Source organism: Canis aureus, chromosome 11 (genome assembly GCF_053574225.1).
Source record: "Canis aureus isolate CA01 chromosome 11, VMU_Caureus_v.1.0, whole genome shotgun sequence".
Classification (NCBI taxonomy): domain Eukaryota; kingdom Metazoa; phylum Chordata; class Mammalia; order Carnivora; family Canidae; genus Canis; species Canis aureus.
Window position 1 is genome coordinate 49,083,364 of NC_135621.1, and position 23,075 is coordinate 49,106,438.

The following is a 23,075-nucleotide window of genomic DNA, read 5'->3' on the forward strand; positions in this document are numbered from 1 at the left end:
TACTAATTTTATAGAAAATCTCAATAGTTACTGTCTAAAATAATATTTTCTGAAGTTACTAATTAGTGATACATCCGTTCTCATTCACCTAATTGTTGTGTTGTTTGTGTTGTTGCTGTGCTCTATTATTTTCGCTTCCCTTCTCTGGAGGACACAGTAAAATTGGATCCAATCATCACATTGTTGGATCCCGTTCTTGCAGATTATTTGAATTGGATTATTATTAGTGCAAATAAAACCTTCAGTGCCACAGTTGGTTGTAATACTTAAATATCACTAGAGAAAAGCACTGGAATAAATAAGGCCATAATTTTGGTGGTGGGGGCTATTTTATTAGAATACTGCTATGTTTTATAAGCTATAGTGTTACTTTTTAGCTAATAAATTTCAGTATAATAAGGTTTCAAAACTAATTATTTTGAGTTTTTTTAAAGAGATATTTTTATTTTTTTAGGACATTTTCTATTGTTCTTGTTTTGGATCTTTCAAAACCTAATGACCTTTGGCCCACTATGGAAAATCTGTTACAAGCCACAAAAAGCCATGTAGACAAAATGATAATGAAACTGGGGAAGACAAATTCTAAAGCAGTTTCTGAAATGAGACAGAAGATCTGGAGTAATATGCAGAAGGACCATCCAGTGAGTTGCTGTTGGGATTATTCCCAGAATCCGTAGCCCCATACGTAGTTAAAGATAACATCACAAACAACTTCCTTAAATTTTTATGCATGATTTGAAATTCATTTGATGTAGATGAACTTGTTCACTGGAAAATTACAGCAATTTAATAAAACCTCAGTGAGAGCAAAACCAGGGAAAGGATTTCTCATGTCTTGTTAGACATCCACTGTGATTGTTATGGCATAGGATACCAATCAAAAGAAACAGAATTTTGAAGTAGTAGTTTGATATTGATTTTATAATCTCTGTAAAACGAAGATAAAAAAGCAGACTGTACAAAAGTCATCTGGCAAAGACCAGATGAAGCTACAAATGTAAACAATGAATAGTTTTCACAGCCTTCATTGCCACTCTGTATTTTACATTCATTTAGTTCTGTCACATATTTTATATCTTTTGATTATCTGACAACTAATTAAATTATAAAGTTGTGGGATCCCTGGGTGGCGCAGCGGTTTGGCGCCTACCTTTGGCCCAGGGCGCGATCTGGGAGACCCTGGATCGAATCCCACATCGGGCTCCCGGTGCATGGAGCCTGTTTCTCCCTCTGCCTGTGTCTCTGCCTCTCTCTCTCTCTCTGTGTGACTATCATAAATAAATAAAAATTAAAAAAAAAAATTATAAAGTTGTATTGATGGTAACACAAGTTCTTTAAATACAATCATGAGTATCATTTTCTAGAAAACCTATAGCAATATTTTATATTGCCCAGGGTTTATACAAATGTGTTTTACATAAGGGAATATCAGGAGGAAACTGATAGCTTATGGTTCACAACTATGCAGTGTAAATGATATTGCAACAAAAGATAATACCAAACAGTGAAAAACAAAACAGGCAGATGACATGTTATTTAAGAAAATAGGATAGGGGAACCCTGGGTGGCGCAGCGGTTTAGCGCCTGCCTTTGGCCCAGGATGCGATCCTGGAGACCCGGGATCGAATCCCACATCGGGCTCCCGGTGCATGGAGCCTGCTTCTCCCTCTGCCTATGTCTCTCTGCCTCTCTCTCTCTCTCTGTGTGACTATCATAAATAAATAAAAAATTAAAAAAAAAAATAGGATAGAACGTGACAAATAAGTATGGTAATTTAGGGAACTGCCATTTCTAGTTTTATACTTGAGAAATATAACTTAGGTTAAGTCAAAGTTAAATATTAGGACAAACTCTTAGTCAAGCAAACGAAGTCAGCATCTATGAAAAGACTAAAATGGTATATTTTTGGAAGTCAATAGAATTTGCTAAATACATAGTACAAACAATTATAATAAATCAATGAAATGTATTTGTTAACAGGACCGTGAATTAGTTGACCCATTTCTAATACCTCTGGTCATAATTGGAAGTAAATACGATATTTTTCAGGTAAGCTTTTCCACTTCTAGTTAAAACGGTTGCTTATACTCAGGCTTTATGGGAGAAGAACAAAAATAATAGTGAAGTGAGAAATAGGACTCTAGGAGGGAGAGGTCAAGGAGTCACACATCTTAAAGATTTTGGAAAAGACGACATAGCGGGGAAAGAAAATATGTAAAGAACAATACATACAGTATAATGGGGATAAGGCAGTAGAATGGGGATAAGATAGCTTGAGAAACTGAATCTTTCACCCAGTCACTGAGGGATAGGACTGACTTCCCAACTTTTAAATTGAAGAAAGTAGAAAATTGGTTTCTTATCTTTGCTTGTCAGAGAATCCCTAGGGTATTCCACACTATAAAATGTGTGCTCATATCTAAATTCTATTGAGCTAAGTGTTTAAACAAGGAAAGATCTGATAGCTGTAGTTCTAGAAGGCTGCAGCTACTATTCAATTCTCTATAGAAAAAGTATCAAGGTAATGGAATCCTACTCCTCAGGGTATGTTCCAAAAAAACAAAAACAAAAAACAAATTATGTATTTCTACACTTAGTAATTTGCATCTTCCCACTACTGATATTTAATTTTCTCAACTTTTTTCTTTTTAATAATGTATTTCTTCAGGATTTTGACTCTGAGAAGAGAAAGGTTATATGCAAGACACTTCGATTTGTTGCACATTATTATGGAGCATCATTAATGGTTCGTACATTTCCTATCCTTTGGCTCGAGTGGACAGCACCATACTTAGAAAGATAAGCAACTTGATGCATGATTATAAATACTAATGCTTCTACTAGTGTACATAATCCCCTTCTTTCCTTTCCCACTGCCCCCAAATCCTCATTACAGAGTGTTTGATATTTCTTTTTTTTTTTTTAAGATTTTTTATTTACTTATTCATGAGTGACACAGAGAGTCAGAGACATAGGCAGAGGGAGAAGCAGGCTCCCCATGGGGAGACTGATGTGGATTCCATCCCCAGACCAGGAATCACACCCTGAGCAGAAGGCAGACGCTCAACCGCTGAGCCACACAGGTGTCCCAATATTTCTAGAACATACTCTGCTAGATGGCCTACCAGGTCTTCAGATCAATTGCTTATGCTCATAAACCCCAGTCAGTCTCTCTCTCTCTCTCTCTCTTTTATTTTTTTTAGAGAGAGCAGGTGTACAGGAGTGGGGGGGAGGGGCAATGGGAGAGGGAGAAAGAATCTCAAGCAGACTCCCCACAGAGCACGGATTCTCAATCTTACAACCTTGAGATCACAACCTTAACTGAAACCAAGGTGCCCCAAACCCTAATCAGTCTTAAACAGATAAACTGGCTATTAATTTATTCATTTTTAGGGGTACCTGGGTGGCTCAGACAGTTAAGCATCTGCTTTCGGCTCGGATCATGGTCCCAGGGTCCTGGAATCAAGCCCCATGTCAGGCTCTCTGCTCAGTGGGGAGTCTGCTTCTCCTTCTGCCCTCCCCCTACTTGTGCACACTCACTTTTTCTCTCAAATAAATAAATCTTTTTAAAGACATTTATTCATTTTTAGTTTCCCCTTAAAAATTAGAATCTGTCTTAAGGGAAAAGAGGAAAAAAAAAACCTATGTTTTTAAATTTTTTTTTTTAAAGATTGTATTTTTTTATTCAAGAGAGAGAGAGGCAGTGATGTAGACAGAGGGAGCAGTAGGCTCCCTGTGGGGAGCCCAATGCGGTACTCAGTCCCAGGACCCCAGGATCACACACTGAGCCACCCCGGCGTCCCTATATGTTCTTTTTAAAACTTAAAACAACAACAATATTGTCATAGGGGTTAAAACCATGAAGTTGGGAGTCCTGTTGCCTCTGTTCGAATCTCAGGATAGCCATTTACCAGATGTGTGACAGGCCAGGTCATCTCACTCAAGCCTCCGTCTCCTCCAGGGTAAAATGACAAAACCAGTGCCTTCTTCATAGAGTTGTTGTAAGGATGAGAGAGAGAAAATGATGTGCCCACCCCAGGGCCTGAAACAAAGTGTTCCTCAATAAATGTTGCTTAGTCTAAGAACTGTTATCCTTACCTTCTACAGCAGGAACAAAGGATAAAGGATTTTTTTTTTCAAGATTTTATTTATTTACTCTGTGAGAGACAGAGTGAGGCACCCAGGCATCCCAGGATAAAGGATATTCTTTAATGCAATAAAATATAAAATCACTTCTATTTAAAAGAATTAATATCTTCCCATTTGAATGGTTTCTTTTTCCTGCTTTTTCCTGCATGAAAGTGCTGAGGAAGTTGGAGGGAGATAACAGTCTAGTCGCTGGCCTTCATGGGTAATATATTATGACAAAGTGATAATATGATCTATGTTTAAATTTTTTATACTTTTCAGAATACTCCAAATAAATGCATTGTGTATTTCCCTACAAATCAGAATGTTTTATGTTTATACTGTATCCGCTTATATATGAAATTGACAGAGTGCTTTGGAAATATTCTTTTTTTACTATTTCAAAACGATATGGGGAGTTTAAAATGAATGGCTCATCCAGGATACAAAAGCAAAGACCATGGATCTTATAGTTTATTTTTACACAAGATAAAGCCCCATAGTTAGTTCTGTTTAGTTAGCTGAGGGAAATCTCTTTCTTTAGGAACAGATCACATTTGAACAGGATCTAATCTGGTGTTATGTGTACAAATTTAGATGAAGTCAGATCACTGTAGGCCCCAGCAGGTCTAGAAGGTCCTAGAAGATCAGGATCTTCTAGGGAATGGGTTTAAGAATGGTTTCATGTCAGCTTTCAGCAAACCAGAAGATGAGAGCTTGGATTAGAGGAGCCCTTCTGGACTGCCAGGAGAACCATAAAGCTTGTTTAGCTTCTCGGACCAAGAAGAGAGTAGCCAAAGTTACAAAGCCCCGTCTTTCCATTTCACTTCCACTCTTCCCCATCCACCCCCCCAAAGGAGACAGTATGGGACTGCTTGAGAAGATTGCTAGATGCTCAGCAGTTTTCTTTTACCCCTTTAGTTGATCCTTTATAATTCAGTCAAGAAAGTAGATTCACTATTACAAGCAATCTAATAAAGTTAATAAAAATAGAAAAACATTGATGAGTAGGACCAGATTCAGTGGAGAGCTGTCAGGATGGTATGAGGCTTAAAAATATGATATATGAGAAGGAGTATAAAATTATGTTCTATTATCTAGAATGTGATAATGCTCTTTAAATATTCAAAGGACTGTCCCATGGAAAAGGGATTAGATATATTCTTTGCTCTCTTAAAGTCAAGAACAAGGAATCAGAGCAGAGTTTAGCTCAAAATAAGAACCATTTCAGATATTACCATTATCTGAAAATGGAATGGGTTACTTTTGGAGATTTTGAGTTCCTACTAAATTAATGCAAACAGAAGCTCTACAGCAATTTTTGGAGGATGTTTCAAGGCAATTGATGCAACAGATGGGGGGGTTGAGTCAGAAAACTTCTCACGTCCTCCCAGCCCTTCTATGAAATACTTTTGTGATAAGGTATTTTCCTTTCCACATAGGGAACATAAATAATAGTAAAATTGTGTTTTAAAAGTTCAATTAGTTTTTTATAGTTTTAAACTCCTTCAAAAGAAGTGTTAAAATTGTTTCAATTTTGAAAAGTCACTGTATTAAATTTTATATATTCACACGAGTCAAGATTTTGCCTGGGAGCCTGTTTTTTTTTTTTTTTTTTTTAAGATTTTATTTGTTTGTTTATTTATGAGAGACAGAGAGAGAGAGAGAGAGGCAGAGACACAGGCAGAGGGAGGAGCAGGCTCCATGTAGGAAACCCGACATGGGACTCAATCCCAGGTCTCCAGGATCAGGCCCTGGGGTGAAGGCAGCACTAAACCGCTGAGCCACCAGGGCTGCCCAATGGAGCCTGTTCTTAATTCAGAATGAACCTTATCCTGAAAATTGATTTCTTTGCCTTATAGAAGTACATTTCATTTTGGCTCAAGGTTGTTTTTCCTACTTTCATACATCTTAGCCATTCTGATTTGGCTGAGTAACTTTTGGTATTTCCAAAAAATCAAATCTAGTCTTAAAAGATTTGTAGGGTAACCACATGTCCTGATGTTCTCCTGGATGTCTCAGCTTAATTTCTTATTTATTGATAGTACCCACCCCCTTTCATTCTCTGAAGTGTTCTGGTTCTGGTCACCCTTGTTATATACCACTTCTGAGAATGTTCTTTGCAAGCTCAAAGGCAATTCTGAAGAGAAGTTAAAAGATCTTTTTAATGAGTATCACTATTGTCAGACCAGTCTGTAGCTTCCATGTTAGCTTTTTGGAAGACAGTAATATGCCCATGGATGGAAAAGTTATTTATGATATATACCTCCCATTTTCTACCAGCCAGACTGCATTTGGTACATAGTTATAATCCATATGTGGGTGTGGTGAACAAGTGCATAAACACAAGTCCCTTCGATACCGTGCACTCATGAAGTTAGAAGAACGAGTTGAAACAAATTTATTGAGATTTATTTTCCTTCAGATTTTTTGTCTGCTCAAACACAAGTGTGGGGCAAATAATAATTCTGTCCGCATTTTGTACTTGTTCAAAGCCATTTTTATTTTACCTGTTTCTATTTGGAAGCAGAGCATATAATTTATTCCCCTGATTTTATTTTTTTTAGTTTACCAGTAAATCAGAAGCTTTATTACTAAAAGTACGTGGAGTTATCAACCAGTTAGCATTTGGCATTGACAAAAGGTACTATTAAAATATATTTTGTGTATCTTTTTATTTTATTTTTGCCAATAATCTCAACTGATTATTGTTCTCATCTCATTATTTCTTCTAAGAAAGTATCCCCGGATGGCTATTCTTAGAGAAATAATTTCATATTATTTCCTGTTTCTTGTATTGCTTAGGTATTTCTCATTTCATAACAAAAATGTTACATAATAGAGACTAGAATAAAATAATGATACTGTTACACTTATTTCTCTGATTTCTTTGACTTCTCTCATTTTAGTAGCTTTCCCTATATTATCATTTTCTTATATTAATTAGAAATTGAATTGATAATTGTAGTATGTGTATTTTTTTTAACCTTCTACTTTTCTTGGCTTTCACTTAAGGTAATTTGGGTCTGTCACCTTTTTCCTTATAAAACTTTATTAATGACAGACTTTAATTTTTGAAACCACCTAAATATTCACTCATTCATTTGAGGGCAGTGCTCTCTCACCAATGGCTAGGTATAAAACTTGGTTCTTCTATTTACAGTAGAGCAGGATATTCGACTACTAAACTAAATTAGACTCTTTTCTTCCTATCCATGTAGCAAATCAATATGTGTGGATCAGAATAAACCACTGTTTATCACAGCAGGATTGGATTCTTTAAGTCAAATAGGTGGGTGAACTTATTAAGATTGTTCAATCTTTTTTTAATTGCTTATTGATTTTATCCTACCCCATGTTCACTTCATCTCCAACATACCACCATTTCTGATTTCATTATCATCACTGTTATTTCTCATGTATTTATTTGTATACACAGTATTGATGCAACATACATCACATTGACATATTTGTGATGGAAGGAATGTCGCCATATAAGAGACTGATTTCGGATTTCTGTTTTACTAAAAAATTTCCTTTCCCTCACTGATTTCCAGGTACTTTTAAATTTTAGCTCATTGGGTCTAGAAGAAAACCAGAAGCACAGAATAGTGAGGAAATTGAAAGCTATATATTATGGGCAGTGATGAAAAATAGAGATTCAAGTGATGGAATAAACTAAAAGACAATAGTTGTACTAATTATTTTATGTTTTAATTCTTCATTATGAAAATAGCTTGCTTCAGATATGAGATGTATTTCTTAAACTTATGGACATTTTAGGTTCATGAAGCAAAAAGAATTTTAAGAGTTTATATAATCAAGCTCCTTATCTTCCCACAGAAACTACTTTCCCTGTGGAGGTTTGGGCCTAGCAACTCTTTCTACTCAGGGGCTGACATAGTTTGGTTTTAACACTCTAGCAGATGGTAGCTTTTTATTTCCCATCCATCATTACCCTTACACACTAAAGTTGACTTCAAATATAGATCTTTGTAATTAGATTATAGACTGAACTGGAATGAAAAGAATAGAGGTGGTTAATGAGTGATCACAAAGGCTGATTTTCCTAATTATTATTAATACCTAAATAAATACCTAAAATCTTAAAAAAAAAGGGGGGGGGGCGATACCTGGGTGGCTCAGTGGTTAAGCATCTGCCTTTGGCTCAGGTCATGATCCCAGGGTCCTGGGATCGAGTCCTACATCAGGCTCCCCGCAGGGAGCTTGACTCTCCCTCTGCCTATGTCTCTGATTCTCTCTCTGTGTCTCTCATGATTAAATAAATATTAAAACAATCTTTATAATTAATACTGACTTTTTTTTAGAAGATTTTATTTGTTTACTCATAGACACACAGAGAGGCAGAGACACAGGCAGAGGGAGAAGTAGGCTCCATGCAGGGAGCCCGATGTGGGACTCGATCCCGGGTCTCCAGGATCACACCCCAGGCTGCAGGCGGCGCCAAACCGCTGTGCCACCAGGGCTGCCCATGACTTACTTTCATTAGCAGTGAGAATCACTGTGTGTACCAATAGATAATGCCCCTATAAGTAGTTGGAGGTCAAAAAAGAAATGAGAATTACTAAATTTAAAAATCATGGAGCTTAGACCTCATCAAAATGAAAAACTTTTGTTCTTGAAAAGTCCATTTGAAAAGGATAAAAAGACATGCTACATTCCGAGAGAAAAGATTTTCAACTACATATCTGACAAAGGACTTATTATCTAGGGTATATAAAGAACTTAACAGTAAAAACAAAATGCAGTTAGAAAACAGGCAAAAGACATGAGCAGACATATCACCAAAGAGGATATACAAATGGCAAATAAGCACATGAAAATATATTTAATATCTTTATTAGGAAAACGCAAATTGAAACCACAATGTGCTCATAAGAATAGCTAACAAAAAATGATAACACCAAATGCTGGCAAGAATGGAGAAACTGGATATTCATACATGGCTGGTGGGAATATAGAATGATACAACCACTCTTCAAGACAGTTCAGTTTCTTACAAAACTAAACGTGTACCGACCATATGAGCTAGAAATTACATTACTTGGCATTTATCTCAGAAAAATTAAAACTTACGTTCACATAAAAATCCATACACAAATGTTCATGGTGGCTTCATTTGTAATAGTCCCAAACTAGCAACAACCAGATGTTATTTAAACCTGTGCTATCCATACCATAGCTTACTACTCTGCAATAAAAAGGAACAAGTTATTGATACAGTAACTTGCATGAATCACCAGAGAATCATACTGAATGAAAAAAAGCCAGTCAGTAAAGGTTATGTACAATATGATACTACGTGTGCAAAAATTTTGTGATGAAAACATTTTAGAACTAGAGGAAAGATTAATGGTTGTAAGAAGTTAGAAACAGGATTGTAGGTGGGGAGATAAAGAGATTGGAGAAGGGGGTGGTGTGGGTATAAAAGGGCAACACAAGGGATGGCATTGTGTAGTATCTTGATTTTGGTAGTGGACACATTTATCTACAAAGATGACACAATTGTATAGAACTTAATACACACACACACATACACACAAATAAGGACAAGTAAAAAACTTGGGAAGACTGAAATTGATTGGTGATTTGTATCACTGTCTTTCACACCAAAGTGGTAAGGAGGTCCTGAAAGATCAACAGGGTAGATGCTAGACTAGAAAGAATGAGAAATCTAAGATTATAGACTGACAATTGCCAAGAAGTCAGCATTTGTTCAAATTTTCAAATTATACAATCAGTACACAAGACATTCTCATTATAAAATGTTAAAATAGTACATGTAAGGATCAAGTTTGATATGTATACTTCTGGATTATTTTCTATATATGTGAATGTGATATAGAAAAAACTACTTGTTAGGGATTCCTGGGTGGCTCAGCGGTTGAGCACCTGCCTTCAGCCCAGGACGTGATCCTGGAGTCCTGGGATCGAGTCCCACATCAGGCTCCCTGCATGGAGCCTGCTTCTCCCTCTGCCTGTGTCTGCCTCTCTCTCTCTGTCTCTCTCATAAATAAATAAAATCTTTAAAAAAGATAGAACATAATTCTATCATTTTATAGTTATCATTTTGAAAGTTTCTGTTTCTACTCAGTATGTCTTAGTGGTTTTTCCATATTAATGCAGTAGCTAGATCTATTTGGTATTTTGACTGCTGTGTGGTTAGAGCGTGAAAATGCAAAGTAACTTAGTTCACTATACCTTTATTGATGGACAGTTTAGCTTGGCCAATTTTTCACTTATACAAATGATGCTGCAGTGTGAAACCATTAACACTTGTGTACAGGTGTTTCTAGGTTAAATACCAAAAACTAGGATTTCTGGGTAGTAGCATTTAACCTTTTTCCATATTTTCAGGGTAGGAAGTAGTGCCAAATCCCCCTCTGAATTAGTTGTCCCAATTTGCACTCTGGTGAGTAGCACCAATGAGCGTTTCCTTACAAACTCATAAACACACGAGAATATCAAACTAGGTATTTCAGTGGGTGGTGGTGTAATTATGGGGCAAGAGAATCACAACTGACTAACTGCTCTGTCTCCTCTTCCTCTGGTGCTAGAATCTGTGGCCTTGCTATACTGGGTTGGACTAAATTTTAATAGTGGCTATATTAAGGGAGAAGGGAAATGAGTGATCTAGGATTTGTATTTTTCTAAGTGCCATCCGTTTTATTGATAGTTTGTCAAGTTTTTTTATTTGTTTGTTTTGGGGTGGGGGTTAGCTTTTTTTTTTTTTTTTTTTTTCCAGTTTGTCAAGTTTTAACCAGTGCAGTCATTTGGTGTACAACTTCCCATTTTAGGATCTCCTCCTATTCCTGATAATGACATTGGAAAGCTTCATGCTCATTCACCAATGGATTTGTGGAAAAAAGTGTATGAAAGAGTCTTTCCACCAAAGGTAATACTTCTAATTCTTTTAAAGCAAGAATTTTTTGCATTATTCAACAGTTACTAGGAAATGTTCCAATGAGCCTATTATGACTTTTTTACTGGCATCTTCAAAAATCAAATATATGCCAAAAGTCTATTGTACAAGAGGCACTGTGAGGTTTAAAAGATGCTCCACTTTTAAATTCAGCTTCCAGACTGTTGGAGAAGTGAGAGACAGCTGCTGGAAGGAGAGGGCCTGGTGGAATTTGAAAGAGGTTCAGCAGTGACAGTAAAAGCTCAGAAGACCATAGAGAGCCTTGCTGAGGCCGACGGTAGTCACAGATGGTTGGGGGGGGGGGGGGGCATGAAATGACTTGAACTATAATTTCAGAGCACCAACACACTGAAGCATATCAAAGACCCTGCGAGAGACCCTCAGTATGCTGAAGGTGAAGTTGATGAAATGAGAATTCAGAAGGATCAGGTAATAATCCTCAACATTTATTTTATCTCCTCTTGAGTTTATCACAAAATACCTCCAGAGCCCCTTAGATTTTTCACTCTTTGTTTTTACTTTTAAATTATTGAAGGGGAGGGATCCCTGGGTGGCGCAGCAGTTTGGCGCCTGCCTTTGGCCCAGGGCGCGATCCTGGAGACCCGGGATTGAATCCCACGTTCGGGCTCCTGGTGCATGGAGCCTGCTTCTCCCTCTGCCTGTGTCTCTGCCTCTCTCTCTCTCTCTCTCTCTCTCTGTGACTATCATAAATAAATAAAAATTTTAGAAAAATTATTGAAGGGGAGCCTGGCTGGCTCCATTGGTAGAACATGCAGCTTCTGAGGTTGGGGTCATGAGTTTGAGCTCTATGGTGGGTACAGAGATTACTAAAAAATAAAATCTTAAAAAATAAAATAATTGAAATAGCATATCTTCACTATATAAAAAATTTGATGTTCATAAAGAAGGAATTCAAATCATTCCACCACCCAGAGATGACCTACTGTTCACATAGCCTCTTCGGGTTTTCCAGTTTACCTTATATTGAAGATGGGTAGTGATTCTTACCTTGCTGCTGGGGGGCACTTTCACAATATTCTTTTGTTTGTGGAATTATTTAAATGATTTCATTTTTTTGTTAGAATATTCAGACATACTTAAACTTTTCTTGTACCAGGAAAATTCCGGACTACCCAGTCTGAAAGCACACAAAGACAGGATCTCTCAGGAAAGTAGTTAAGAATGGAGACTGTGTTCCATATATGCCCAGCTAGCACCAGGTGTGATATGAAATCTGATGTAAGAATGCAAAAGCTGGTAAATTCATCATGATCTGATACTTAGGTTTTCTCAGATCTCTAAAATGAGACATTGTGCAGAATCCAAACTTATATCAGCAAGCACTATAAATTGAATGCTCTGACAGCCTCTCAGATGGGATTTGTAGAGCTGTGTCACTTGGGCCATCACATTGTTGCAAGGGTAATCTGAACACAGCTGTCCACAGGAGCACAGATTGGGGTATTTTTTTTCAGCACTAGCCTTTCACCTTCAGGGGCCCCAGAATAAAAAAGCAAAACATCCTATTTAAACATAATCCAGGGATCCCTGGGTGGCACAGCAGTTTAGCGCCTGCCTTTGGCCCAGGGCGCGATCCTGGAGACCCGAGATCGAATCCCACGTCAGGCTCCCGGTGCATGGAGCCTGCTTCTCCCTCTGCCTATGTCTCTGCCTCTCTCTCTCTCTCTCTGTGACTATCATAAATAAATAAAAATTTAAAAAAAATAAAAAAATAAAAAAAATAAACATAATCCAGGGACACCTGGGTGGCTCAGTGGTTGAGCACCTGTCTTTGGCTCAGGGCGTAATCCCAGTCTGGAGATCGAGTTCCGCATCAGGCTCCCTGTGAGGAGCCTGCTTCTCCCTCTGCCTCTCTCTCTTGTCTCTCATGAATGAATAAATAAAATCTTTTAATAAATAAACATAATCCAGGAGAATTAAAAACTATGTCAGGAATATTTAGGGGGTTTTGTTGCTGTAGCAAAGTGAGAGACATGTTGTAGGAACAGTCAGATGGCCTCATACAACCTTTATTTATGTGCAGCTCAGCTAAAAATTAGTTGGAAGCCATCCCTGAATATTTACTGAGGAGTCAATGACTAACTGCCATTGTTAAGAGTATCTGTTTATATTGGATGGTGACCCCTTTTATTACACTTATATACACAGATATTATGAAAGGGCTGGAGTGTTTTTCAGCAAGACTTTTCACATTTAAATCCATCTTCCCTAACTGACCTAAAACTGTAGGAATTTGGAATGGAACTGGAAAGCAACCCCACAATACCTATCATTCTTTGCTATTAACACAGCCTATGAAAGAATTCATCTGGCATTACTTGAAAATCTAGCCAGTTGTCTACAGCTCTTTCTTCATTCACATTGCCTTTTTTTTTTTTTTTAAGATTATGTGAGAGAGCAAGAGACAGAGCGTGAGCTGGGGGAGAGGGAGAAGCTTTCCTGCTGAGCAGGGAACCCAACTCAGGGCTCAATCCTAGGACCCTGAGATCATGACCTGAGTCCAAGACAAATGCTTAACCAACTGAGCCATCCAGGCGCCCCTCTTTTTGATCTTTTAATATGATTATTGCCACATAACATTTTTCAGTGAAAGTAGCATTATAATCTTTAGATTGATTTTGTTTGCCATTTGGAACAAAATAATATTCATTTAAAAGAAATGTCTCACTCAGGGTTTTCCATAATTATGTAAGCTGTCCTTACTTAAAACCAACCTGTAAATGCTTAGGGAAGCTCATACTGTGTGCCATATGTCTATATGCCTTTAACCCAAATGCTTCTGATTCTTGTGCTTCTTGGGAGAGCAGATGATGTCCTGTTTCATTAAGATATAATATAGTTGCATAGGAGTAGAGGGCTGGCCCTAAGCCTGTCTGAGACCACATGTGATCCTCCTATCTTCTCCATCCCCAAGCCCCATTATTAGTGGCTTAATCATCAGGGAAGAAACAAAAACAAAGTTTGGGGCCTTTAAGTTTTGCCAGTGAAATTAGAGCATGTCACTTCTAAGATGAAGAGGCTAACTCACAAGTTCCATTCTAAAGATGGACACTGGGATCCCTGGGTGGTGCAGCGGTTTGGCGCCTGCCTTTGGCCCAGGGCGCGATCCTGGAGACCCGGGATCGAATCCCACATCAGGCTCCCGGTGCATGGAGCCTGCTTCTCCCTCTGCCTGTGTCTCTGCCTCTCTCTCTCTCTCTCTGTGACTATCATAAATAAATAAATAAAAAATTAAAAAAAATAAATAAAATAAAGATGGACACTTGGGTTGCTTCCATTTTTTTAAGATTTCTCACAGAGAGAGAGAGGCAGAGACACAGGCAGAGGGAGAAGCAGGCTCTGTGCAGGGAGCCTGACATGGGACTTGATCTCAGGTCTCCAGGATCAGGCCCTGGGCTGAAGGTGACGCTAAACCACTGAGCCACCTCGGCTGCTCTGCTTCCATAATTTAAAAAGCCCTCTAGTTTTAAAGCATTCCTGATTTTAAGGGGACATATGTATAGAAAGCACTTGCTAAATCTTTCTACCTCTTTTCTATATTTTTATTGCCAAAGAAAACAACAACAAAAAAGTGGGTAAACAATATTTTTAAGGTCTTCTTGGCCAACCATACATATCTATTTTGAATCCGTTTTCAAAAATCAACTTGTTCATACTCCCTAAACCTATAACTTAAAGACATACTCATTTACATGTTTAGGGGGAAAAGTTCTTACTGTCCTTTATTGAAGATGCTGTTTTAAACATCTTCAATCTTCAAGTGTTTTAAGACAGTGGACCATTTATGGTTGAAAACCTTAGAGGTTCTTAAGAGGCAAGGTGGAACCCTTTCTTAGTTTTACATTCATTTTTAAAATGGCTCTTTAGGGATGTCTGGGTGGTTGAGCTTCTGCCTTTGGCTTAGGGTGTGATCCTGCAGTCCCGGGATCAAGTCCCACATCCGGCTCCCTGCATGGAGCCTGCTCTTCCCTCTGCCTACATCTCTGCCTCTCTCTCTCTCTGTCTCTCATGAATAAATAAATAAAATCTTTAAAAATAAATAAAATGGCTCTTTAAAGCAACCACAAAGAATTGCAGTGTAAAGAAAATCCTCTTACTTGCTCTTCCTTTAGAGCGTCATCATATTATTTTGACTTCCTATGGCAGCAGTATTGAAGGTCTAGTGGACATGGTGAATTCTGTATAACACCACTAATTCTTTGTAACATGGCTGTGTGACCAGCCCTGTTCTTCTGTTCTCTGCAGAAGTAAGATAGATATCTTTAACAGAATGTCAAAACAATGTCCTCACCCTTATCATTGGTAATAACAATTCAGTGCTTCCAATTAAAGGCAAGAAAACTGATTACTGTATTCCTTATGAGTTAACAATCTTCAAAACCCTATGTGGTAGATGATTGGTGAACTGAATTAACTTCATTTTAAAAGAATAAACCAGGCTGCAAATTCTACCTTGGAATTATCATATAAAGACTCTTCAAAGTCTTTCTTCAGTTTTAAAACTTTTAACATTTAAACTTCAGTAATTTGAGTATAGGTATGAAAGAGACAATCTGCAATTTTTCTGAAAATGAGAATGGAATTTTCATCGCAACTATGAACTTCAATTATGTTAGCCAAAGGGCAGTGTTTGCCATATCTTGCAGAGTAACCACTTTCTGCTTATTTGAAATAATGTACTTTGTACAGTTACTGAGACACTGAACAATACGTAAGAAGAAAGGAGGCAATCCCCTTTGATGATCCCTTTGCATATCAATCATCTAATGCAGGGTTCCACCCATACCAGAACTTATTTTATGAATTTTAGAAGTAACATATACTCATCACGGAAAAAAACCCTCATAAGATATAGAATAAAATAAAAAAAAATAGAAAGTAGAAGTATCCTGTCCTCTCCACCTGTTTGCTTTTTTCGTGTGGCACATACGACCACTGGTATTTTTGTTGGCTGCCCATGAAACCCTGTGTGAATGGGCTCTGACATCTTTAATAATGTCCTTCCTGGGAGATAGCTAAGTTGTTTCCATTTGTGTGCCAGTATACACAATACAGTGACCCTCCTTTTATTTATATCCTTGCATTCTTCTCTATTATTCTGTGAGATTCATTTTAAAAGGCAGAATCACTGGGTCAAAAGAATATATACATTCTAAATATTGATAATTTGACAACATCAACCCAGTTTTGGCAAGACTTGAACAGAAAACAAAAGATCACTTTTAAATAAAATATGACAAATGCATTTATTTGAATAGTTTAAAGAATTTGTATGTATATGTAGTATATAATTTCATCTTTATTAAGTGCATCTCTAAGTGTTGCTTAGGCTGTAGAAACTCTAAAGACTCTACATTTCTAGAAAATAAATCCTAGTAAGAATTTACAAGATAATTGTCAAGAAATTTTGCAAATGGTAATACCATAAAGGATGTGCTGTCATACCTAAAAAATGCTAAGGTGCCTAGTTTAATTTTTAAAGTTTTTTTCTTAATACATATTTTTGTTTTAGGAACTGGAACAATACAAAAGAAGTTCTTCCAAGTCTTGGAAACAAATTGAGCTTGATTCTTGAACCTAATTTGTATTTAGGTTCAAGTGTATTTATTTCTTCTTTCCCAAATACAAGTAAGTTTATAATTAGCATAATGGTAATAAATGAAGGAAGCGAAGATTTGTAATTTGTTAAAAGTGGCATTTCTTGTATTAAAGTGTAACTCCCTGGATAATTAGAAGTCTTTTAAAAGGGGGAAAAGTTGTATAATGACATGCAGTATTTTTTAAAATAAAAATTCTTCTACCTTTCTCTAATACGTTTAGTGTATACTCACTTCAGCACTTATAAGTTTCTGCTTTATTATGCTGTTTCAGGACTATGAAAAAGCAAGATCCTTTAGTAACAATTATGAATATGAGTTTAAACATTTCTATTAGACACATTCCTTCTCAAAGGAATTTTTTAGAATCGTGGTCATGTGCACAGGTGTCATCATTGACTGTAAAACACAGGCACAAGAAGCACCCGAAGAACCCATTTCAAATGAACACTCCTGGGCAGCCCAGGTGGCTCAGTGGTTTAGCGCCGCCTTCAGCCCAGGGCTGGATCCTGGAGACCCAGGATCAAGTCCCACGTCGGGCTCCCTGCATGGAGCCTGCTTCTCCCTCTGCCTGTGTCTCTGCCCCCTCTCTCCCTCTCTGTCTGTCATGAATAAATAAAATCTTTAAAAATAAAATAAAATGAATACTCCTGAGTTCCCACACCCAGAGACCCTGAATCAGCGGGTGTGGAATGGGGTACAGGCAGCTCTAATGATTCTCACATACTTATTTTCGGTAAAAGTTTTTGAAGAACAGGTAAATTTAAGGAGATATTCTATCAGAAAGCAGGCCAAAATTAATGAATTGGTAATATTGGAAGATCACTTCCAAAGGCTTTTAAAAAGCCTTCTCCATCTATGATTTGTATGCCTGCTAGCCAAGTTCAATCTGGAGTAAATATAATTATCACTACCAAGAAAGTCATTTATTCTGTGATCTTCCATTTCCACCATAAAATATGTTCACTGTAATAAACCATACACCCAGCTTCAAATAAGCACACTTACTAACCCCAAGAACACCAAAACTGATGAGTGGTATCTGAGTGGAGAGCAAACTCCCTGATAACTGCAATGAAATAAGACTTCATAAACTCTTAGCAGTGCATGTGGTTTCTAACACTCCTGACAACAGGATTCAACACGTTTCCAAAGAACCTCATTCTTAGGTGCAGACAGGCACCCTGCCCAAGTGCTGTGGAGAAAGACTCCCTTTAAATTAATAGTGAACATTATCATCTCAGAAACATCCACTGACTTGGTGGGAAGAAACAGCCTATTCCACAATAGTAATAGAAATTTCTATTATATAATTTGATTGTCTTACACATCACTGTCCATTTTTGACTTGAGACATAGACTGTCACATGTTGAAAGTCATTGTGTTTTTCTAAGATGGTATCACTAACATTTAATAGCTTGAAGTCACGTGCTGTGTCAATTTTCCAAATGTTTCTGAGCTAGATGAAATTCATCTGCATATGAATAGTAGAAATGTTTCCACTTACAATGCACACCCATATCTTTAGTAAGTTGAAATCAGCGATTTCAAAAGAGGTTCCTGTGGGACTCTCTTTGAACTACTTTAATAGATTATCATCTGCAGAATTGTCTATAACTGATGTGACATATATAATCTGTAAGGCATTATGTAACTATTATACCATAATCATCAGTGTCAGAGACCTTTTATAAAAATTGACAATACTATTCTGGTAATTTGCCAATGTCTCCAGATCCTTAAATACTGTTCTAAGAAATAGAATTTTACTGTGGTTTCCTTAATGAAATGATCTTTTCTGCTACAGTGTGAGACATTTCAAATGCTATAATTTATCATTCTTTGCAAGTTAGGTCACAGCAACTGAACAAGTTCATGTACTCACTAAGATGTTCTCCCTCAGCATTACCATGGTAACATTGAGACAGGGTCTTTTCAGACTTGTACATGAATTACCTAAAGATCAACCAGAAAGATAATCAGTCATTTAGTACAGAACCCATTTTTAATCCTCTATATACATCATTTCATCCCTAAAATTATGTAATACAAGTATCTCTATTTGTATTTGTCAGCATCTTTTTCTCTTTATGATTCAAGAACCTGAATTCTGTGTGTGTAACCTGGTTCTTTCAATGTCAGTTGAACATTTTATCTTTATGGACTTCAAATAACTCCTCTTCTTTAGCATTAAAGATGTCATTTCTCAGTGCATACACTTTATCTAGTAACATTCACTTTTGATTTTGTAAGTAAACTAAGGGAAAAGTAGAAAAATAGCAAACTAATATTTAAAAACATTACCCGAGGTCTGTCTGGCATGCTGTGTTCTCAGTTCAGCCCATTCCTGAACGTTTTAACTCCCAAAAAAATCCCTGAGTATTCTGTATCAGGGGTCTTCATCATCCAGCATCTGTCCAACATCCTTTCAGTGTGATTGGGTAACGCAGACCCTCATGTAAACGTGTACAAATAAATGTGGATTTTTCAATGATGAAGCATTCCCACCCAGTTCTGCATGATGCTTTGCTTCACTTGAACCCACAACACTCTTTTCTGTTACTTACAGTCAGTAACCATTCAAATATCTTCTTCTCACCAAATCTTTTATTAAATGTAAGCATAATTTTGTTTGTAAACAATTTTTTAAAGATCTTTTAAATTTTTAGTCTACACCCAGTGTGGGGCTCGAACTCACAACCTCAAGATCAACAACTGCATGCTCCACTGACTGACCCAGGCGCCCCTGTAAGCATAATTTTTTAACTGACCTATTTTTCTGTGTCTAGAACAAAGAAAACAGTCACACTAGTCTCCCATAATTTTATGAAAGATTGTAAGTTATTACTATTTACATTTTTGGACTAGCCCACTCACAATTTCTAAATAGCCCATGTCCTACAAGTCAGACTATCATTCAAGGCCAGCATGGATCTGAGGGGGGCACAGATGGAGTTCAAGTGGTTAAAAGACTTAAGATGTACTATCAAGAAACATATGGCTTTCTTATTTCAGACATTCAAAGTAGTCATGCACAATTGGGCTTAAGTTCCATTTTTGTGGCAATGTTCTTTACTATCTGCTAATGAGATGATCCCTTATTTTAAAAACAACTATTCCTAGGATGACAAGAACTGGAATAAAGGCATACAATGTCAGAAAATTGGTTGTGAATCTGGATGTTGCACCCGGGCAGGTTCTCTCAATGAACTGAATTCCTTGAGTGAAGGCACACATTGGATTAGTTGTCACAGAACCATTTGAGCTGCCTGCCAGGAAAAGATGGACAGTGTCAGATATGGTGTGTCCCAGGTACTTTCATCAAGTATTTACCAACTGCCTGCTAAGTTCCTGTCATTATGAAAGATACAGGACATTTTAGAGAGCCCAGAACTCATTATTAGGTGAAGCAATAGTGTTCTGGGTCCTAGCTTCATTTTGAGATGGAAATGGATTTGTTTCCATTTGGGATGTAAATTCCTTACAACAGTACTGAAAAAATCATGATCACTATGATCACCTAGTACTGAATATCCTAAAGTTACTGCTATTACCACCTAAAACTACTTAAAACAACCATTAAATTCTGCCCTGTTCTTTAGTTGCCTTCACAGATTGGCCTGGGATTTCCATGGCCAGAAGGACCTGGTTATGCTCCCACTGCTTCTCATGGGCTTGCAGAACAGACTTTTGCCAAAAATGGCTTACTCAGCTATATACTACATACATTTTAGGGAACGAGAAGACACTGCAACCTGCTTCAACCTGTTCTCTTCGGAACGGATTCCAGGGGCGCCTAGGTGGCTCAGTCAGTTAAGCAACTGACTCTTGGTTTTAGTTCAGGTCATGACCCCATAGACATGGGATGGAGCCCTGTGGGGGGCTCTACACCCAGTGTGCAGTCTGCTCCAGATTCTCGCTCTCCCTTTGCCGCTCTCCATTCATGTGCATGCGCTCTCTCTCCTTCCCTCAAATAAATAAATCTTAAAAACAGATTCCACCCAGAGTATACTAAAGTTTATCCTGGTGTACATTAGGTCTATCAATTTTTTAAAGATTTTATTTTTTTAAGTACTCTCTATCCCCAGTGTGAGGTTCAAACTTGCAACCCCAAGATCAAGAGTCTAATGCTCTTCTGAGTGAGCCAGCCAAGTGCCCCAGGCCTACTGTTTTCTAAAAACATCAGAGTGACTTGAGCTGTTGGCCTTTGACGGGTAACTAACTTGACTTTTATTTTAAAAATCAGAGAAACTGTTAGACTTTTATTTCAAAACAAGGTTTTAAATCTATTATAAAACATAGCTTTTATTTAAAAAATACATTTCCCTCAGGGAATTGCTTCCTCAGAGTAACATGTAAAAATAATATTCTAAAACAGAGTACTTACCACAAGTGAAATTCTGTCCATAGAACTCATTGACTATAAGAATCTCAGAGCAGTATTTTTGGAATGTAAAATAACTGAAGATTTTAAAAGGAATGGACATTTCTTCTGTGTTTCTGAAGAAAAGAGAGAGCAGGCTAAAATTCAGTAGTCTCTGGTAACAGTCCTACCAAGTGAAAAGAAAAGCCGCCGCCTTTCTATGTTTCCCATTATTAATATAGTTTTTATCGCTCATTATAAAAATTGTGCTGTGAAAAACATCAAACAATACTGAGAAGTACAAAAATATACCACTGCCCAGAAATAACTGGTTAAAATTTTGGTGATACATGTAACGTGTGTATATGTATGTGTTTATAAAATTATACATAAGGGGAATCACACTCTTCATGCTCTTTTTTAACCTACTTTTTTTCAACCAAACACATGTGTCAGACAGCCTTCCAAGTCAGTAAGTAAGCATAGCACTCCATCATTTTTAATTATAGCTCAGTGGTCCATTATAGTAGAAACCTTAACAATCCCCTGATGATGGATTGGTGTCTAATTTTTTTGATAAGCACCGATGATATAAACATGAAAGAAAATACACACCTAACACATCACTTTAGAGGAGGATATTTGTGATTAAATAGAGATTTGAAGGAGCTAGTTTGTGAAGTGAGAATTAACGATGATATAAGGGGAGAGGATGGAGAGAACAGCAGATGTTCATTGTGATGTTCAAAATGAACTCTGTTCCCTCTTCAGTCTCTTTTAGGAGAAACTTCATGCTGACCTTGTGGCTTCCTCTGTCCCCTATATAATTTCTATCAATCAACAAATATGGATTAAATCTTTTTATTTGTGAGGCACTAGTTCTAAGTGCTTGAGGAATTCAAAGAAGTACCCTACCCCTAGAGAACTCACAATGTAATTGGGGACAGAAAATATATATCCTTAAGACTAAAAAAAAAAAACACAGTGGTAAACAATTTGTGCCAAGTATAATAATCCAGCACCACATGTCCATGACATTCTTGTACTTCGTATTTATGGTTTTTACCTATTCCCACGTGGCCTCCAAACCCCATGACTTTCAGTTATGGGCAATGTTCTAAGGAACAAAATTGAATCAGCCAATCGAGAGGCTAATTGGAAAGGACAGGATAGATGAACCTGGGGAGGAAGGAAGGAAGGAAGGAAGAGAGGAAAGACATTCTAGGAAGGAAGGATGGTATGAGCACAGGCATGTCAAGTACTGCATATGGGGCCAAATGAGCCAGAAGGGCTGAAACAGAGGATCTGAAGCAGTGGGAGCTGAGTTTGGAATGACAGGAACTTGCTGTTTCAGAGCCTTGTGGTGGGCTGACATTGAAAGACCATAAAATCAGTGTTTAAGAAAACGCTGCACCAGCAACTAGAGGGATGGAATAAGGGCAGATTAGGAAAAGCAGAAAGGCAAAAAGGGAACTGTTTCAGCAGTAGTTCAAGTATAAAATGACAAAGGCCTGCAACAGGATGATGGCCATAACAGGCTGGCTGCCTAGCTGGCCAGAAGGTTCCTCTCTTAAGATAGGAACTATGTGACTTCATCTTGCAGTGCACCACACAGGGTGGAATACATGTAAAGGCTCCACATGTATTTGTGGTTTGGAAGCAAAGAAGAAACCCAACAGAAGTTGGTGATTGATCCGATGTGTAGGCAGTCCCAGGAGAGAAAGCAGTCATTCATTCACTCAATTCAGATATTTATTGCAAACCTATTTGGTTCAAGGGCTTGGGCCAGCCACTGAGAACTATAATGAATGAGGCACCGCTACTGTCCTCCAGAGGCTGCCATCCTTTGAAAGGAAAGCTGCAACAGAAGTGACATATAGTGGGATTTCAGAGAGAGCTAATCTAGCCAAGGAACAGCATGCAGGCATCTTTACGGGTGGCAAACGGACACAAACAGGTCTGTGAAAGACACAGGAGGATAATCAGGCTGTATCATAGAAATCTGGAGCATTTTAGAGAGGA

At 37.6% G+C, this 23,075-nt stretch overlaps 2 protein-coding genes across 11 annotated transcripts in view; one reads left to right on the forward strand and one right to left on the reverse strand.

Moving 5' to 3' along the window:
• DYNC2LI1 (dynein cytoplasmic 2 light intermediate chain 1) overlaps window positions 1-23,075 on the forward strand; it is a 59,672-nt gene that overhangs the window by 21,776 nt on the left and 14,821 nt on the right. The window contains exons 6-13 of one of the 5 annotated variants that reach the window (XM_077915235.1): window positions 455-641; window positions 1,981-2,049; window positions 2,669-2,746; window positions 6,696-6,772; window positions 7,350-7,420; window positions 10,947-11,044; window positions 11,408-11,500; window positions 16,605-16,903. In XM_077915235.1, the coding sequence (XP_077771361.1) occupies window positions 455-641; window positions 1,981-2,049; window positions 2,669-2,746; window positions 6,696-6,772; window positions 7,350-7,420; window positions 10,947-11,044; window positions 11,408-11,500; window positions 16,605-16,667 (736 nt within the window). In that variant the 3' untranslated portion in view covers window positions 16,668-16,903. Of the gene's footprint in view, window positions 1-454; window positions 642-1,980; window positions 2,050-2,668; window positions 2,747-6,695; window positions 6,773-7,349; window positions 7,421-10,946; window positions 11,045-11,407; window positions 11,501-12,188; window positions 12,267-13,476; window positions 13,637-16,604; window positions 16,904-23,075 lie in introns of those variants that run through there. The other 4 variants (XM_077915237.1, XM_077915236.1, XM_077915234.1 and 1 more) reach the window with 4 other exon arrangements.
• The window catches only part of ABCG5 (ATP binding cassette subfamily G member 5), a 49,846-nt gene continuing 35,743 nt past the window's right edge, over window positions 8,973-23,075 (reverse strand). For 3 of the 6 annotated variants that reach the window (XM_077915230.1, XM_077915231.1, XM_077915232.1), the window contains 2 exons: window positions 21,078-21,190; window positions 19,278-19,959 (listed from right to left, as the gene is read on the reverse strand). In XM_077915230.1, coding sequence (XP_077771356.1) covers window positions 19,766-19,959; window positions 21,078-21,190 — 307 coding nt within the window. In that variant the 3' untranslated portion in view covers window positions 19,278-19,765. Of the gene's footprint in view, window positions 12,210-15,171; window positions 15,332-18,575; window positions 18,647-19,277; window positions 19,960-21,077; window positions 21,191-23,075 lie in introns of those variants that run through there. The other 3 variants (XR_013389425.1, XR_013389424.1, XM_077915233.1) reach the window with 3 other exon arrangements.